We start from the raw sequence: 15912 nt of genomic DNA, 5'->3' as shown, positions 1-15912 counted from the left end.
ATAAAATAAAGAGTCACAAATTGTTTGATCCAAGACATGCCAGAGTGTACCCATATAAAGGAGTCAGCATTTCAGTATAATCATTTTCCTGTTCTAGAATCTCCTAGAAATGCTTCTCTATCGCAAAACTTTTTAATTGCACAGGATTTGTATTCTTATCAATAGCAATGATTTTGCTGCAGGTATGACTAACATCCTCAGGCAGAACAGGTTTGGACTATTATCCTAGTTTTCACGTTACTTAATAGAACCACTGAGCAATTTATTATGCTAGCTACTAAGTATTGACAGTCTTGCAAATTAAGACTGGAACACAGAAGTGAACCTCTGTGGGGGTATGCTGTTGTCACTAGGACGCTGTAGAAATCACACCTGGTGAACCTTCAGATTGCCATCTTATGAGAGAGTATGATCTGGTTGAAAATGTCCCTCCTCATTGCAGGAGGGTTGGACTAGATGACCTTTAAAGGTCCCTTCCAAACCAAACTATTTTATGCGTCTATGATTCTATGAGCAGGTAGGAAAACAAGCTTAAAATTGAAAGTGATTTTGACAAGTTAGAGAACCAATCTGAAAAAATACAATACAGTAAGAAAATGGCAAGCATGAAGGAAGTTAACTACATTCAGTGAAGGTGGGGTAAGCGCTATGCAGGGTTCTGCAGAAAGGATCTGGAGGTTCATGTTTAGAAAACTAGACATGAGTTAAACATTGCAAGAAACGCAAATATACTGGGGTTTTTAAAAGGGACTGCTGCATGAAATACTTCTCTATTCTATACTCTTATACTACTCTACTCAGCTCTAGCAGAATCTAACCTGCCCAGTTTCACGCACAATGCTTAAAGACAGACATGAATAAAGTGGAGAGGGGGAGCATAAAAAAAAAAACCAAACAAACAAACAAAAACAACCAGAGGCCTTAAAAAGGGGGAAGACTGAGTGAACTGGATGTGTTTAGTCTAGAGGTGACTTCCTAATGGCAAGGATATTTAGGAACAAGACTGACTTGCTTTGGGAGGTTACAGAACTCCATCTCTGAAGGTTTTCAGGCATGAACCACAACAAAAATCAGATAAGAAGGTATGAGATTAACTTGCATCTTTTCTGAAGGAAGTGGGATGGACTAGATTAGCACTGTTACTCTATTATCAAATTCCTGGAAAACAATATAGAGGTCAGTAGTCTAGTTCTAAACACGTAGCAGCTTCAGGGAGAACTTTGTCTGCAGTGGTCCAAACACCATACCCAATTACCTCAATGTGTCCATCATGTGAGCTTGCAATACCGGCTGGAACAGATTTGGACAGATTATCTAGATGTTCTTTTACCCCAAGGCAGAAGCAACTATGCCTAAACCATTCCTGAAAGATGTGTGTGTAATTCAAGGTGATCCACCTGTGGCTTACAAGCTCCATAGGCTTAAATCCCATGATTAACAGCAAGGCTGTCTTGGAATGGAGCAGTACGACAATCTGAAATGCCAGCTATGGTGGATGCAAGTGAGATACTGAGACGAAGATTGCTGGATCATCAGAGCCAGGTGGTGAGCCTAGTTCCAGTCTTGCATGGTGAGATCTAAGAAAAAGTTGCTTTTATCAACTGTGTGTGAACTGCTCCTGCAGTTTCTCCTCCTCTGTGCCTTCAGTGCACACAGTATGTGCCCATAGCTGTCAGTCAAGTGAAGGAGGTCTTGTAAGTCTGTCATCCTTGATGTAACCTGTCCTATAAAACCTCAGTGATGGATTCAAAATGATCAGGTGATTATCCCTAATTCAAAATGATCAGATCTTTCTTCTATCCTCTCACTTCTAGACTGAACAGTTCCCATTTACAGCAGTCTTTCTCTTATGTTTCCTAAACCTCTGGTCTTCTCACTACTAAAGAGTCCTCTCCAATCCACCTATGTAAACCTACATCTAATACTCCTAAAAATTATATAAGTGAAAATTTCTCAAAAACTATGACAAATGCCATAATTCTTTAAAACAGAAATTACCAACTGACTTTTACCAAAGAAACTATGGCAAGAGTTTCAAGTGTGTACTGTCAATTTGACAGGCACTGTAGTTGCTCAAGCACTGGGTCCCTAGGCATGTGATTCTTCTGTCATCAAAATGAAAAGGTACACCACAGTCATTATACTGCCAATCTTCTTTTAATAGTTATATGTAGGATGTTAGATGTGATAAGAGTGGTGCTCCAGCAGGAGAAACCTAGACACGGACACCTAATATCAAGACATCATGTCATAAGAATCAGTTCCTCCTTAGCAAACATAAAAGTAATATGTCCCACGGAAAACTCAATTTTCCATATATCCATCAAGCTTTCTTCATGAAAGGGAAATATTTGTTTCTCCATAAATAAATTATGTATTAGAGTTCAAGCCAGGGTAAGTTTTCTAATTGCTTTTCAATATGATCTACTTAAGCCTGTTATCTGTGAATTGTAGATGAATGAGTTAAATCTCTTTCACAATTAAGTTTAGTCTTTAAAAAAAAAAAAAAAAAGGTATTTTTCTTCTAACCTCTGAGAAAGTATATGGTGTAACATATCAACTGTTAATATAATGGAAGAATAATAGTGATATACAGACACACACAAAAATGGTTCTTAGAGCATACATGCATTGCCCTATTCTGCAAAAGTATTTTTGTAGAGCCTTTTATGAGTATCAAAGACAAAATCCCACTACCACTGAAGACAGCTTTTTTTTTTCCTTACTGATTTAGGTGATAAATAACAGGACAGAAATGTGGTGCAATTCAATTAAAAACACAGGAGAAGAAACAAGTATTTCCCTTTATTAATATATATCTGTTTGCCATACAAACTATCAATATGTACATAGACATTAAAGATTAAATATTAGTAATAAGCAAATACTCTATCATAAAGTAATTTATATTGTAACTTATTTGGAGGAATATAAATTTAAACCAGAGGATTGACTTCAAGTATTTCAGGTTGTTTTTAAATCAGTTAGCAGCAAGATAACACACTACTAAAAAGTGAATATGAGACCTGTCTTCTTAATATATATCTTATGTTATTCTTACTCCTTGGCCAGCTGTACATTGGTTGGTTTTGCTCCAATAGGTATCCCATATTTGTGCAAAGTGCTGATCAAAATTTCACGCATTTCGTTGTTGTAGGAGTCAAAGTCAAATACATTTCGAACAACATTTGCCAGTCCTTCAGTTGGAAATTTCTGTGAAGAAACAAAGACCCCCAAATTTCTTTTACTGAATATCTGTTAAGCTACAGCATATAATTAAATACCTCTAAAATGAACAGTTATAACAGTAACTTTGCTCAACTTAAACAAGTGCTCAAGTCATCTTTTTTTTAGTTTCCAGAATAAAGGTACATTGCTTCAAGTCAGAATGAAGTTACTGAAACTAAACCTGAATTAAACAAACAAGCAAGAGACAATTATTTAAATATTCAACGTCATTCATGTTTTAAAGAATTATTTTCATTATACACATAACAAGATGGTGTAATCACTGGAACATATAATAATGTACTTTTAAAATTTTCATAAATGTTTTGTCCTATACTCTTAATCAAACATCAGCCTTAGTCAGAAGTTTAATATTTTCCCAACTTAATAAATAATATAATCTCTGAAATAAAATATCCATGACACAAGTAATACTGAAATTAGCTAGTTACTGTGGTAGAATGGAATACCACTGCTAGAAATAGGCTTGTGCAAACCTTTTTTAATCTGTGGTGTACACGCCACAGAATATTTCAGTACTAGTGTTGGTAGAAAAGCACGCTAAACTATGTCCTGCTCTTTAAACCTGTCAATGAGGAACCTATTAGAAGTTCTGCATTATTACAGAATAGCAAAATACAAGTTATTATGGGATAACATAAATTTGTCCTACAGCCTGTGCCACCCTGGTTATAACGTCCATTCCTTACCAAATGAAACAGGTTACTAAAAATAACATTTCTCCCAACAGCTATTCTAACTAAAGACTGTATAAACATTTCACATGTAATGTAAATGCAAAAACTTTTTGACAATGTTCAGTAGTGAAAGTACTAACTTCTATAATGTAAATTTTACCTTGGAGTCAAAGTAAACATCATATTGGAAAGAAAAAAAAAAAAAAAGCCCACAGATTTATAAACATGTACATCACAGTTAAGTTTAAAAACATCTAAAGCTACCTAGTACTCAGTGTGCAGGCCCCTATCTCCGTCTGTTTTCAAGTATGTCTTCTTTTTGATAACAAGAACAAAACATGTCCAGAATTCTGCATACTCTATATAACCAAAACCTTTCCTTAAGTAATTATTTTAGAACATTTATGATGATGAATACTGCATTTTCTGTGTTCTTCCCCTTCTGACTGAGAAGCACAACCAACAAACAGGCACCAAGCTACCTTGTTCACTCACCACCTACTCTTTTACCTGCCCTGCCCTGCAGAAACCTTGGCCAAGCGCTTCCAATATTATCTGGTTTTCACTAGTAGTCTCCAAGTATGTCCACGGTTTTCTGAATCATTGCATAACTTTTGATATTGATACCCTTCTCCTCAGTGAATTGCCTCAATAGTTTCATGCCTCTTGATCAGTAGGACATCATGAAAAATTTATTTCCTCAGGTACAACTGATCGCTGCTGTCAGTAAAACCTGTTCTGAACACAAGCCACTTGTGAAAAGGCCCTCTACTTCACTTATTAAAAAAAATCACAACTCTCTTGTTTCAATCAGAACAAAGCCAACCACTTTTTAATAACTGCCTGGACAACTGCTTACCGAAGAAAGGCAATGACAGTTCACTTGAAGAAAAAAAAAACAAAGAAGTTGAATGTTTGAGTTGAACATTTAAAAAAAAAAATCATTTGGTTTCTATTGATTTTTAAAACCAGATTACTGGAGAAAATATTGATCTCTCATCACTCTGTCTGGTTCTCATTCATTGATTCTTCCCCTTACAAGTAACACCTCTGTGTTCACCTTAGAATATTTTCAGTATTTTCACAGCTTAGATTCTTGGCTATTCCTTAAAATAGTAAGTAACATACATTTTGCTTTTAACAATCTTATATTTATATTTATATTTTTATTTATATATATATATATAATGCTTTATTTGATACAGAGTTGTGACACAATTTGGCTTGGTGAAAAATCCCTATTTTTACAGATCTAACTTTCCATGAGTACATGTATTGCTATAGCCTGCTTAAAAGCTATCAGCAAAATAGTAGTTTCCCAGTAAAAATACAGAATATTAATTAAAATAAGCTATATACATTGAGGTCTACTGTACTTTTACCACTACCCTGAAAACAAAGTGACAAATTATCTGGTATCCAGTCTGTAATGAGTCCAGATTTTTGTTTTAGACTTCTACCTTCTGTTCTCACTGCCACTCACTTCCCTACATATTCTAGTGCCTTCAGATGCCTGCGCATCTCCCGTCCTGCCAGCACCATCCCAAAGGCCCACTCTGCCCCGACGACACCAACAGATCTCTCCCTACCTGCTCATTCCTCCGTGCCCTTGGCTTCCCCCTGTAGCCCTGATGCCTTTTCAAGGCACACTGCCAGCTCGCTCCGTGTCTCTTCAGTTGTCCTGTCAGCAGGGCAAGAAGCACCACGTCTATGGCTCATCCTGAGCGACACGAATACTAATGGATTAACCAGTGCTCATGTCTTTAGTGGGTACTGCCAAGCAAAACACTTGAATTCTCCCCCTGCCTTTTCATTCACAGGGATACTAATTTCAGTCTGTTCCTCTCTGTCACATAGCCGCTGATTTTGATTAAACCAGCAGAAACCTAATTATCTTTGAAAACTGGTAACTGAGATTCACCGCGGTTGGCCAAAAGGGTAAAAGGTGGTTATTCATGTGAGCAGGGCAGCAAGGAGAGAAAGGGATACCAACTGTGATTTGATAAGCCTAGTTTCCTTTCAAGTATAGACTGAACAGAGAAAAAGTACTATCTTAGTACAAAAGCTTACTGAACAGGCCTAAAAGTCTGATGATTAGTAGACTTTAGGGCCAGAAGATACTTTAGACATTTGCTGCTTGAAAACTGTTATACTAGTGCCTACTATTAAAAAGCAATCTCATATACAAACAAGAAAGAAGGCCTATCAGAAAAATCTCAGCTTTCCCAAACTAAATAGAGTTAGTAGAAAAACTATTTCCATTTTAGCTGGACTAATGAGGCTTGCCTGATTAGCATCTACCAGGGACATCGGGTGAACCTGAACTCTGCAAAACAGCATGCGAAAGGTCTCGTGAAAATTTGTACGTTAGATTGCAGAGAAGCAGTCACAGCATACACTGGCAGTTATGGGCAGCACATGGTAACCCAAGGGAGTGAGAGCAGAGCTGCTCAGCTTGCCCATAAGCCACTACTAGCATCAATACTTCTGACATTTGACACAATCTGAAAACTGCAGATGAAGGAGACAAAAAGGCTATATTCAGGTCACCTGCAATCTAGAGCTGCAAGACCCAAATTCCCTATACATGGGGAAAAATATGTGCAGCAACCAAGTTAGGCAGCCACAGTAGACAACTTTCCCTATGCCTGCAGTTTTAGGTCTTCAAAGAAGTTTGGTATATCAAGCTTCACCAAAAAACCCTTTCCTTAAGAAAAAGTCAGTATAGAGGCAACCCAGCTCTGAATGCAGTGTCTAAGCTACAACTAAATTGTTATGGGATCCCTACTTGCATAATCTTTATAGGATGATGCTCTTGTAACTACACTGTAGGCACAATCCTATACATTGAAGACGATAATTAATCGGAGTTCAGAGGTTAGCCTAATAATATGTTGATGTCACAGTAATCAGAATATTCACTTAACTGACTAGCCCTGCTGCTCTCTCGGATAACAGTAATCAACAGCAATTTTTTCTCCAAAACAACCAACGCTTTTTTGCAGAAGCAAAAAATTCCAAAACTATGCGAAAGAAATCAACACAATAGTACAAAGAGAGTGGGGCTGTGGAACTGCTGTAAGGGAAATTGTTTAACAACATGACTAACTTCCCTCCTTCCTTCCTAAGGACCAGCAATTTTATTGACTCATTTCCCTCCTTCCTCCTTTTTCTCTACCTGAAGACCTAAAAGCTTCTTACTTTAGAATAACCATTATGTTTATATTAATTGTTTACATTTGGCTACTCCCAGCCTTTTTATTATTCAGATTGAAAAACAAGCTACAGTAAACAAAATGTTGCATCCTTTCAAAGAGACTGGGATCTTGAAAACAAATGTTACAGAAGAAATCAAAGCTGCACGTTGGAGATTTATTTGGATGTTTACATTTGACTTTGAAAGAGGTGAAAACTTAGCAGACGGGAAACTTCCCCGCCGATCTGTGCCCAACGCCCAGGCTGAAGTGACCATGCTAATCTGGTTTAAGTGAAGGAGCAGAAGCAGAGTAAGTGCCCTTAAGACAATTAGCAATGCAGCTCTTCCAATCTTCAGTTAGATGCTGTTCACACTCAAAGAAAAAAAAGAATTAAGTCCATATGTTTCTGCACCCGTTGGTGACAGAAGACAGCGCGACCTTCAGATTACTTGGACAGAAGATGAAGGAAGGAGGTTAGGATGGAAGGTAGGAACAGCCAGAGTATGAAGATGGGAAGGAGTTCATTGAACAAAAACCCTAAACTACCAGCTTTTCAGTAGCACAGCAGCTGTTCCTCAAGTTTGTAATTTTCCCACTTCCATTTCAAATGTAACTCTGTGTTTAAAGACATCAGTGATATTACCAGCATGGTACATTTTCCTATTAGTTTGGTAAGCGAATACCTATCAACTGGTATTGGATCCTAATAAAATACTCTGTCTACATGTTTATTTGGATGGATTCCTCAGCTTTTAGGTCTGAATTTTGTTAACCCTTAGTACAAAGATATAATTATTCTTTCTTTATATTATTGATATCATAGTAGCACCAATTTACTTTGTCTCAAGACTTCGTTGCACTCTAGAGACTGTGGAGCACAAAAATCTATCCTCCCCAGAAATCTAGATGAACTGAAGATTTTTAAAAGTAGTATTTCTAAGCTGCGGGATCTAAATGTCTGTGTATATGGGTGAATATATCTGAATATGTTCATGAGCACAAACACAAAACCATCATGCAACCTTGTTATACTATGCAGTGTTAAACACAGGAACAGTAGGCCAAAGAATTTATGACAAATTATATTAATGTAATTATAATTAGAATATTTCCATTATTTATTTTTTTTCAACCTAGGATTCAATAATTCAAGAAATACTCTATAAATTAATAAATTGCATACTTTATGATTATAAACAGAACAAAATAAAAGCATTGCTATTTCAGAGAGCATTAAGATACCTTATCTTTCAAATACTTTAGACAAAAAGTATCCTTCAATTTATAAACACAGAAGTCAGACTCTACTGTGACCTTTAAAAAATAAACATCATTAAATCAGAATTCACAATTCTGCAGTTAAAATGTGTGTAGGAAGCAATCATGGTTCCTAAATACCTGTTTGCTAAGTTGTTATCCATCTAACATTTTCCTTGGAAAAATTCCATCTGTGATGTATTACTGTTACGCAGTGGGGTCATTTTCCCCTGGGAAATTATTAAAACCAAAAGTTCCATAGCAGCATAAAGTTGCATTATTCTGGAAGTATTGTATGCCAAATATGGAATTTTTATAATGTAGGCTAGTATAAACATTGCATAGTGTATTCACAGTATGAATGCGATATTTTCTCACATAGTGGAAAAACACTCTCAGGTATTTTCTATATCTATGAATAAACATACAGAAAAATATCTACCTGTGTACATCTGTGCTCCCTACCCTCAGACTATCTGAACATCTGAATACAATGATTCCTTCACAATACAAAACTTTTCCTAAAAAATGAAATAAAAATACATGAACAATAACTGCATCTTTTTCTAAAACCCTCAAGCATTAAAAAATTAGCAGTGATGAACTCAAGTTTTCAATGAAATCTGATATACTGTACCTGTAAATGTTTTACAATATTCACAACTTCTCTAGTTGAATAAGGATAATTAATAATTCCTTGGTCAGCTAAGCTCCTCAGTTCTCCAAAAGCAGCCACCAGTTTCTGAAGAATCGGCTCTGGAACATCAGGACCATATTGTCTAAGCATAGCCAGTTCAGACTGTGGTTTGGGATTATCAACAGCATGGCAACTAAAAATGTCCCCTAAAAGAATAAAAGCATACCGTTAAGTAATTTATAAAGAGATAGCATCACAACAGCCCCTTTAAGTTTCATCCAGCACCTTAAATGGAAAAGCAATGGCTCAAGAGGATGCTGAGTACCTGCTTGTTAAAACAAAATGAGACAAAACTACTTTGAAAAATGTGAAGGACAAACTTGCTATGAAGAACATTGAGGTTCCTGGAAACATGGAGATCTCTCCTGTCATTTTAATGAAGGTGATCACAAGGGAGAAATTAACTTCAAGGAGAAACATGAGTCGAATGCAGAAAAAATGAAAAGAAAAAAGGTTTAAAGAAAGAATAACAGGTTGAATGGGACCCATTTGTGAACACCTTCAAAACACCACAGGATGCAGGGAAATTTTGATATGCAGGAATGCCCTAATGCAAAACCAATTGAGAGGTCTAGAGGAAATACTGGACTTATCTTTTCTCTCTGCCTGTCTTGAAGTATGGTAAGAAAACTGGCAAGATAGTCTTCCCATATATTTGCATTAAATTGGTCCCAATCATATAATCTATAAAACTGAGTTTATTCACAAAGAGTCCTTTAACAGTTGTACAAAACTTTGCAGAAGCATGATCAGATCCTGCTGAAAAAGGACTTCGATTAAAACCAGAAGAGCCCCTATGCTTGAAAAACAAAATCAACGAAGAACCCCAAAACCTCAACCATGCCTCTGCCATGTGGGACAAAAGCAATAATGCTGGGATGATCAATTTTGTTTAAAGGGTCCATGTAAGGAGGGAAATTAGGTAATGAGAAAGAAATAGGCTATACTAAAACATCTTGGGGCAACACAGCTGGATGAAATTCAGAGCCAATGAGTCTCTGACACAGAATCCCCATTCACTAGGAACTACATCTGAAAAACAAAAAGCTATCATGCAATACGGAATTGGGTTTGCCTCTGCTTTTATGAGTACATTATTATTTCTTGCAGAATAAGCATTATGGCCAAAGCTAACAGGTAAAAACACATAAATTAAGGTGCCTGCACATAAATGGCTAAACTAAGATAGATAACACAGTCAGTGGAGTCAGGAAGGGCTATTCAGTTCGTAGCCCTGGTATAACACTGCCAAAGCCTTGCCAGAGGCCCACTTAGACTAACACTGGACTATACAGGCCAATGAAATCTTCATCACTTGCCCCTATGCAATGTAAATTCTTGCTTTTGCTGTGAGATGAAGGTGTGGGGAATTTTTGCTGATACACAGGATTTTTAGGACCTACCAGGAGCTTTCTGAAATGAGGCTGCTGTTGATGTGAAAAATTTTTATGTGAAATTTGGACAGCCTTACTTGAAACTAGGATGAATTCAATATCTTTTTAAATATATATATTTTAATAAGGCCTATCACACACAGCCATGGGCACAGAGAGGCTACTGAGGATTAAGAAGCAGGTAGCATAGTGCTAACACCAAAAAAAGACAGTAGCCTCCACTGCTGAGAGGACAGAAAAGAACCATCCATCAAGCTCCCATCTCTTGTATTGAAGAGGACAGCACCTGGCCTGTGGCTTGTCTGATATAGGGAAAAAAAATGGTGAGCAGTTGTGTTAACCATTGATGTCAGGTATCAAGCTGCTTACAGCTTATGTTTTTCCTATATTTGTACACAATATATGCTCATTAACAAAGATTTCTTGTAACCTTGTCTGTCTGCTGTGCTTGTCCAGGTCTCATAAAACAAATTAGTTATAACACAGATGACCACATACAGCTGTTCACTTCAGGGCAAGTTCGAGCACTTTTATTAAGATATGTAAATTTACATGTTAGTCTTCAAGCTGAACCTCACCACGAGTGTCTTATGTGAAACAAAGTTATCAATATGCATAAGGACCCCTTTTCCACATGAAATCTAATGGATAAAGACAGTCACTCTATTAATCAATTCTATTAAAGATCACCATTTAATATAAATCACTTACCTAATGTGCCAAAAAAGTCATTACCCAAGAAAGGAAATCCAGGTCTATTTGCTAGAACTATCATTCTAAAATCAGGATGAATAACTATTACATTTTCTCTCCCCTCTACATTAGCATGACCTGGAAAAGAAATAAAATTTATTAATTGCATATTTAAGCTTTGCATTATGAATGAATTAAGCAGACATAATTAGATTAGAAGAATTCTTAGAATTAGAAGAATTCTTCTAATCTAATTATGTTGTTCTTAGAATTAGAAGAACAGTTACAAAAAAAGGCTCAATAGCTTCTTAGCATGTCATTCAACTTCGAGTGTTCTAGGTTCCATTTTAAAGTTTCATAATTTGTTTCATGAAAATTTAACCAAGGGGTTTGATTTAAAAAAATAAAAATGCATCCACTGTTCTTGGGGTGGGGACTACCTGTCCTGTTTATATTTAATTTCACCAGAATGCTGAAGCAAACGGTGAATAAAATGTGTTTTTATATAAATCTGACATTATCTGATCTGGAAACACAGGATTGGAATTCCTCCCGGTTATTACAAAAACCTGTGAGAAGCCAGAAACACATGATTTCACACATGTGAAGACTCTGTTTCTCCAAAATGAGTCAGACAGGCCCCACTCATTCCCTTGGAGCATGTTCCCAGTGGCACATGGAGTTTGGGAATCCTTTTAACTCCTCTAAAAAACTACAGTAATAATTGAGACTGGCTAGCAAGATACTTAAAAAATGCCCACCTACAGTTTATAATGACAAGCAAAACTCAAGTGTTGTGCCATGTGAGTGCTGAATGATTGCTCCACTCGTACTTAAACATTGTTCCCGGTATTGTTAAAAAGAAACTCGTTATGTAAAGTACAGTGTCTACTAACATCAAGAGAGCATTTCAAACATGGTCTTTCTTTGAAAAATAATGAAAAATATTTAGCTCCTGCAATTCACATGAATTAAATTCCATTAAATTACAAAATACTCTTATCCTGCAGGATATATTTAAATAATACAAGCATATGCAATATTAGATTAGATGAAACCCTTAACAATTCAACTTTAGATATACTCATATCTTCAATTCTAGATCTGATCAAATTATATCCCAACTGCCCAGATGGGCATAACCAGGATCATAATTTGGTCAGCTAGATCTTTATTTTTTATGGTGAAGAGAAGCAGAGAGGTCAACTTACAGTTTGTTGGTTCTTTTGTGGTTGGTTGGTTGGTTCTTTTTTTTTTTTTTTTTTTAATTTTTCAGCAAAACTCACCAGAATGCTAATTTAAGAAAACCTTTGTGGCTATTGCAAAAGTAGTAAAGAAAATGACTGCAAATTCTTTAATTGTTAACCTTTTAGCATCAAGTACTTTCTCCATTTGGACTCTTTTGGGTCTCTACTTAGTAACTCAACATGTTACATTTTACCGTAAATGATCAAAACACTCTCTATCTACTTACTGGCAACAATTCGCCTTCCATCTGACAAAACCATTTCCCCACTTTCTACTAAAGTTTTTAAGACACAGGTAACATTCGTTGGTGCTTTGTCTGCCTCATCAATTACCAAAATATGTCCGAACTTCACTGCTTTTACCTAGAAGAGAAAAGAATCAAAACATCACAACCCCCTAAAAATAACTGCAAGAAACTCCATCACTGATTTCTCAGTCAGTAGTAGTGACATCTCAGTGGCACTGACACAAGAAAGGGACTTGGAACAGGGATAAGCTATGACTGAACTGTAGCAGAGAGAAGAGGAAGAAGGTGAGACAAGAAAGGTGGGTGTTTCTGTTTCTTCAGGATAGGGATGGAAAGGGACAGGAGGGAAGCGAGGAGCCTGGCTGAGAATGAATTGGAGCGCTGGCAGAGAAGTGCAAAAGCAGTTTGCAGCTAGACTGTCAACATGAAGCTGAAAGAACTAAAAAATGGCTGCAAGAGCTGTTTGGAGTCCAACTTAGCAGGTAGGTGTGAGATGCTACAAAAGAGGAGGAGGAAAATACCACTCTACCAGTTAGAATGTGTCAGGTTAATACTAAATTATTTTCCATACTTATTTTGTGCACACAGGCTCTCAAGACTATCATCTTACGCAGCATTTGGCACAGCAAACATGACAAATGTGACCGAAGTAAAAGTTAATGAAATGTTACCATACTCACTGACTATACCATGAAAGTAATCAAATCACACATAATTTTCTTATTTGAAAAGCCAGCATGTGTAACCACTTGCTTTTAATGAAAAATATTTCCAAATATACAATCCAAATGTTACTACTGACCAGTGGTGAATCTTCATATATAATAAGACCATCTTTAACAGAGGGTTGTAGGGTAAGGCTTTGTACAGTGGTATCCCTGAAATGTGGAAAAATAGACAGTATTAATTAAAAATACACAGGAATTTTAGTTACAATAAAATGCAAAATGAATAAATGAAAAACTGAAGGCTCTCTTTTTCTAAGAGGAAAAAATATCTCTTTCTTTTTTAGAATTCTTGAAGAACTTGAACTGAGAACAATGCTGTGCCAGCATTGACAATGCTGTGCCACTTGACAGTGGTCAAAGGTGAGTATCCCTGTCTCTGCCAGGGCTTTCACGGTAGTTCTCAATTTCTCATAAACCCTGGAAATGAAAACACTGAAAAGTGCATCTGTATCTTTTGCATGTAGGCACATTACTACTGTTACTACTATTTCTAGTTAAGCATGCTTACACTGTCATGACAAACGGGAATCTCCCCAGAAGAACCAAACAGGAATTTGCAGTATCATAGTCAAATCATTAATGTTTTAGTGGCTCTTCTCCACATACCACCAAGAAAAAAAAAAGACTAAAAATACTCATGTGGAATTCTAAAAATAAACTATTTTTAGTTCTAGCTAAACCACACCAGATGGAATAATTTTTACTAGCACTTGCTACATTTTATATCATGGACAGTATAACCTCTTAGATGAGACAGAGGCTTTAGTAGCATAGGATTTCTTTTTGAAATTGTATTTGTGTTTGAATTGCTCAGATGATTTTTTGACTTCAAATTTAAAATAGTGTTAATTAAAATCTGTAATGAGAATATTCCTTAATCTTCACTAGTTGGCGGTGCTAGGTTAACAGTTGGACTCGATGATCTTAAGGGTCTTTTCCAACCTTAACGATGCTATGATTCTATTTTCATCTATTTCAATCACCACTGAATGTACAGATAAATAAAAAACAGCTGCAATTCAGAAAGGTCCAGTAATAGACATCACCACACTGGATTTACCTATATAAATTATGTCTGTAACCTAGGGAGAGCCCCTCCTGATTCTATGAAATACTTGTCAAACCCTTTGTCAAGATCTGTAAAACCAAGCCCCTTTACCTTGGGGTTCAGAGGTATCAATGAGCTAAGGAATAATCCAGAGATGGGTGATGACAGAAGATCCCCATGACTCCCACGGTTTCATGGGCAATGGGGGATACAACTCAATCTTAGGGCAAGTAGGCTACGCCATCCCTTTCCTCCTGTATTTCAAAATTTTTATTACTCTGTGTCAACAGAATGAGGGATTATTCACGTGACATAACCCATCAGGAGAGCCTCACTTACGCTGCTTGAGATCCACACACTGGTTGATAGGTAAAGTTGGTAACCTTTGCTCAGCATGTGAGATTTGATGCAAGAAAAATCTCTTACCTTTCACAGCCATGTCGTATAACAAAACTGTTTGCTTAAGCTAAGCTGACTCACTGTTCCAAATATCCACCCTAGTTCTATCTTTAATTTTGTAACACCTTGTAAAAAGCCAACAATATTCTGATAAGCTCCGTGGGTACAGGAAATCAAACACAGTACTGTTTGCAGCAAACTATTAAATGGCCAACTTCCAATTACAGTTTTAAACTGACAGCATAACATGCAAATTTCCTTTATTTGAAACTGCTGTCAGCAGGATTTCTGTCCCTAACAACTCATAATTTCTTGTTTAGCTTTAAACTCATGATTGATTTATCCCAGTGTTTCCCATGGACAGGAATAAAGCATCGAGTGGGAACAGAGATTTTTAATATTTGGTTACTTCATCTGAATTTTAATCCAGGAGGGGAAAGGTTACAAAGCTGGGATCACCTCCACTTCATTTAACCTCGTCAACTGAGGCCTCTCACAAGCAGCAACACTCCCCAAGATAGTAATATTCATATTGTATTCACATGCAACACATAATTTCTTAAACCACCAAAATAAGCAGTAGCATTGATCTATTATCTTAGAAATCCTACCATGGACATAAAAACAAAGCTTCTGTTGTTATTCTGCTTGTCTACCCATTTCTACATTGGGCAGAGAAATCAATAATGGATGCAAAAGTAAAAATAAACCAACAACCGTTGTTTCTTCAACACAGATTATTTAGGGACTAAATTCTTAGACTGTATGTATCAGCCTACCTCCATTAGCAGTTATCGTTTCTGGTTCAATACTATACAGTCGCAAATGTAGAAGAATTTTACAATGTGTAAACCAAACCCTAAAGTGTATGAAGGCGCAGACGCAGGTTACTGATTAGTCAGAAATAATTCATGGAAAAATATTTTAAGGAATTAATCCAAGGAGAAAAGAGGAAGGATTTGTCAAACCTGAACTGTGATCTCTTTTAAGTAACAGAAAGGCAAAAATGGGAGGATCTAAGGAAAAAATAGGACAAGGACAAGGTAAAGAAAGGTGAAACATTATGGAATGCTTTACA

At 36.5% G+C, this 15912-nt stretch overlaps 1 protein-coding gene across 3 annotated transcripts in view; it reads right to left on the bottom strand.

Annotated features, from left to right (window-relative positions):
* The window catches only part of VWA8 (von Willebrand factor A domain containing 8), a gene marked incomplete at its 5' end in the record, with an annotated part of 195231 nt that overhangs the window by 75305 nt on the left and 104014 nt on the right, over positions 1 to 15912 (bottom strand). For all 3 annotated transcript variants that reach the window (XM_082333521.1, XM_082333519.1, XM_082333520.1), the window contains 5 exons: positions 3062 to 3213; positions 9018 to 9223; positions 11183 to 11302; positions 12639 to 12774; positions 13462 to 13537. In XM_082333521.1, the coding sequence (XP_082189647.1) occupies positions 3062 to 3213; positions 9018 to 9223; positions 11183 to 11302; positions 12639 to 12774; positions 13462 to 13537 (690 nt within the window). The remainder of the gene's footprint in view (positions 1 to 3061; positions 3214 to 9017; positions 9224 to 11182; positions 11303 to 12638; positions 12775 to 13461; positions 13538 to 15912) is intronic.

This window comes from Platalea leucorodia (genome assembly GCF_965183815.1).
Source record: "Platalea leucorodia genome assembly, chromosome: 2".
Lineage (NCBI taxonomy): Eukaryota > Metazoa > Chordata > Aves > Pelecaniformes > Threskiornithidae > Platalea > Platalea leucorodia.
Note: the sequence above shows the minus strand (reverse complement) of the source record. Positions and strands in the feature narration are given on the sequence as shown.